Genomic DNA, 4,342 nt, shown 5'->3' with positions numbered 1-4,342 from the left:
TGTCGATAGCTCTCATGTTCAAGGTGAGTTAGACCTGCCACAAACCTCAGACACATTCGAAAGTGATCATCATCAAAGTGATCTTTAAACACTTCCTCTGTCTTCTTCTCATGCTTAGCTATCCACCATGCAGCTAAAAATTCCTGTATACTCAAGTGAAGGAACTGATACTTCTTCTCATCATATTCTGTGAATGTTGTCATCAATCCAAGATAGTCTTCCTTGACTGCCTCACTCAGTGACTGTAGTTGATGTGAAGAGAATGTCATTCTTGTATTAGCCAGGTTAGTATAAGCTAATTGACACATCTCTTGTAAAGGTTTAGCTAATTGTGATGGTAATGAAGAAAGACTACCTAAAGTATATGGGTCAATGTCATGTCTTGGTTTTATTTCCACATGTCTTCTGATAGTTTGTAGGATAAAGTTCTCATACAGTTGAGTGAGTGTTGTTGGTAAGTGTCCTCCTTCCTTACAATAAACTAAGATGACCATGGAACAGACTAGTGGTATATAACACAATGATTGGACATCATTTCGTACTTTAAGATCATTAATGAGTTTCACTGCTAGTTGCGAGTCCTTACTGCTTTGAGTAGTTTGATAATTTGAATGCACTCTCCATATTGTGGTAATATTTTTAACTTCAATAATGAGTTCTTGTGCTAGTTTTATATCTTTTTGAAGTGTTTGTATAATTACTGTTCTTATTTCTTCCTCAGAAAACCCAATGACCTGAACATGTCTACTGAGAGTATTGATTTTCAAAAGTGAAGAGGAGGCATAGCTACGAGAGGTAACAATTACTGAACATTGGTCTAACTGCTTTCTATGAATGATACTAGCAGCTAATGAAGACTGTCTGAGTTGTTCACTTAGTTCATCCCAACCATCAAAGATTATTAGTAATCCTTCTCCATTCCTCTTCTCAAACCATTCAGCTACCATGGGAACTTCATATTTTCTATACTCAAACAGGTCAGCTAGTGTAGTAGCTGTAGCTATCTTGCTATTTCTTAAAGGACAGTAAAGTACCAAGTCATACTGTTGGTGTACAAATGTTCCATTAGACCACATATTTAACAGTTTACGACAGAGTGTGGTCTTGCCAATACCAGGAGGACCATCTATTACTACTCTGAGAGACAGAGAACTTACTGTGGGTTGGAGGACATCTTCAACACTTATCTCCTTGTTTTCGGCTAGTTTAACAATTTTATCAACTTGTCCTCTTAGCAGATGCCAAGCTGATTTTGCTTGTGTGCTGGAGTCTTGTTTTTCTACTAGTGCTAGTCTTCCAAAAAAATCTTTTCCAATTCTTGGTGGCCAGTCTGTAGCAACAATAGATTGGTGTTTGTAGTGTTGTCTCATATTGTCAGCATATCCTTGAACATCATCAGGTATTGAACTAATGGATGTGACATTATCCGGTATAGACTGACCTAATGTATTGAGATATAATGACTATATTGATCACTGATAATGTACATACACACTCACCTAACTGGTGTAATATAGAGGTAGCAATATCTGTTAGTGTACAATGTTGTTGGTTTATTAATACATGACATATATCAATAAGATACTGCTCTGGATTAAGAGAGGATTCCAACTGTTTCTCAATAACATTCACCAGTTTCATTGCTTTAGTATAATCAGTCATAACTCCCATTACAAGTACATCATCAACTGCTTGTTGTGGTATCAATCCTTTAGCATGTAATTGAGTTGTTGTTTTGTAAAGATTTTGTGAGATATCATCAATTAGTTTACTAGAACGAGTCCTTAGTATATCCTTTGGATTACCTGCAGTAGTGTATCAGTTAATGAGTGTTGTATTAAGTGTATGTTTACCTGTTATAGGACCAGGATTAGCATCACTGGTACTGACTTCCATATCATCATTAGTACTTCTTCCAGCTGTGGGATCTGTCACTTTGTCTTCAATAGTTCTAGCTAGTTCATTCTCTTTACATTGTTTCAAAGCATTAATGACATCTCTCCATGATGCTGTAGGATTAACTTGTAACCATCTCTTATGTAATGCCTCCATCCTGAGGTAAGAGCTTCCTTTCCTTTTAATTATATCAACATCAAGTTGTGTTATTCCACCAGGAAGAGAAAGAGCAAATGGTTTCCAATCAACAAGTGGTTCAAGCCATTGAGTTAATAATGTAGTATCAGGTTGATCATCAATCATAGGACCAGGATTGAGTTCAACATCTCCTGATAAGAGGAGGAGCATACGTAGACAAACAATCAAATAGAGATCATTGTAATTCAAGTTAGAACCGCTACCTCCAGGTAAGACTACTGACTGGAGGTAATTTGTATCAGTATCAGTAACACTAGTAGTACATTGCACTTGGTAGCAGTTACCTAATAATAAAATACCAGTAAATGTACAAGTACAAAGTTGCAATTGTTGTTTACCTGTTGGAGGAATCATGAAGATGTGTCTTAATAAAGAGAGAGAGTGAAAGAGGAGGAGGAGTAAAGCAATAAGAGACAGAGCTGCTGGAAGTTTAGATGTCTTCTCTCCTGATGTAGTACTGCCTGACTTGCTGTCTACTGCAGCTTTGAATGAGTGAGAGTGGCGGCCATTAGCTGGTCTATTGGAAGCAGCTTGACAGTAGTTCCATAGTCCAATACTTGCTCTCCATTGAGAGACATCAATCATCTTGTATCAGGTTAAGAAATTATTCAAGTAGTATTGCAAGCTGGCAAGGGAAGTCTATGGCTGTTATAATAACAATGTAGTAGCATTCTTTTACTTTATTGACCTTGCCCACCTTTTTGTGGCTTGGTAGATCTAGATGGATCTAGATAGTATGCATGTACATGACAGTAGAACAGTTTTTTATAGAACGATAGCATGATGATAGCATAACAGTAGAATTCCAAACCCACACTTATGATACAAGTCTTGCTCAACATTGCTTTTTATAGCATCATAGACTAATAGATAATAATGCATGGTCCCTTATTACATTGTTGAGTACTGTAGGATTTGCAGTTTAGCATCACAAGAGTATAGGACTGACATGATTGGTGTATAATTACATTGCTGTGAATATCAATTTAAAACACCAATTCTACTTAGTGATGTGCCAATCCTATTATTTTTATCTTTATTTTTTGTTCATAATAGTGTACACTATGTGCTCACAAGAAGGAAGAGCAAAGGAAAAAAGGAGTAAGAATGAAAAAGAAAAAGTAAAATAGAATAATTGGAGAAAGAAAGTGAAAAAATTAGAGCATAATATGATGTAAGAAAGAGAGAGGAATAGTAAAAAGTGCGAAAGAGACTATACTTGAATTTTATCACATAAATGATATGTACACTACTAATGGTGATGAGTAGGTGTGTATGTGTAACTGCATTCCTGTTGTGGCATGAATGATATAAATAAACTTATAGTACACATCGTTTATATAACATTTACAATTATCTATTATGACTAAATTTGGTCATTTCATACTTTACTACAATAGAAACTTAAACAAAAATGAATGATATACTGGTATTAGCAAGAACATGAACTCAAGCTAATAAATATAGACAGGTTGTATTAAGATCTACAAGAATAAGCAGTAGCTATAGTGTATTGTTTAACAATTATACTTAGCAGAACACGTTTCTGTCATGTACCTATATATTTATTTTTTATATTCATTGTACACACATCATTATGCTAATGACATAGTACATGTACATGCATACACATGTACATGTACATATGTATTAATGTACTTGCTGTTTATTGTACATGTACATGTGTATATACTCTTGATATTGCCTATAGCAGGTATAATTTGGGGGAGGGGCTAAGATTTGGCGAATTTTGCAATTTAAAAGCTATTTACTGAGAGAAACCTTCCATTTTGAACCATTACTCATGAATGAAATGAAATGATTTTAGAAATTTCTGACTCTGAAATTACGTAATCATATCACTGTCACTTTTTTGTTATGTACATGTACATGTACATTATCCATTTCTTTTAGTAAACATAATTATGTACATATTTTAAAATACCTCTGCTCTCTCTCTCTCAGGTATGGACTCCCGTTCGCATGGTGATGATATGCTCCGCCCTCTTCCTAATAACGGTTCCATTAGTGTTTGTATCAGTAGAGAGGTGGTATATATTATTAGGACTGATACTAGTACTGACTGGAGCTCCTGTCTATCTAGTCTGTCTATCTATTATTAGTACGCAATANATATAGACCAGCTGTATTTCCAAGGATAAGCAGTAAGTAGCTATTTTTATCACATATTAATCAAGTACTGTTATCATATTAGTTATACTATAAGGTATTGTTGCTTTATAATGCA

The 4,342-nt window shown here is 35.0% G+C and overlaps 1 protein-coding gene across 1 annotated transcript; it reads right to left on the bottom strand.

Moving 5' to 3' along the window:
* Nucleotides 1-1,632: 1,632 nt before the first annotated feature.
* LOC109590588 (uncharacterized) lies at nt 1,633-2,147 on the bottom strand (the record flags this gene model as incomplete). The annotated part of the gene is made up of 2 exons (XM_020006482.1): nt 1,854-2,147; nt 1,633-1,805 (listed from the first exon to the last, which is right to left on the bottom strand). Coding segments are annotated over exons 1-2 (372 nt in total), but the record flags the coding sequence as incomplete, so codon positions are not given.
* Between the last annotated feature and the right edge of the window lie 2,195 nt (nt 2,148-4,342).

Source organism: Amphimedon queenslandica, unplaced genomic scaffold (genome assembly GCF_000090795.2).
Source record: "Amphimedon queenslandica unplaced genomic scaffold, v1.1 AMPQUscaffold_9814_Cont17981, whole genome shotgun sequence".
NCBI classification, from domain to species: Eukaryota; Metazoa; Porifera; class Demospongiae; order Haplosclerida; family Niphatidae; genus Amphimedon; species Amphimedon queenslandica.
The sequence above is the reverse complement of the archived record's forward strand: the minus strand, read 5'-3'. Positions and strand labels throughout refer to the sequence as shown.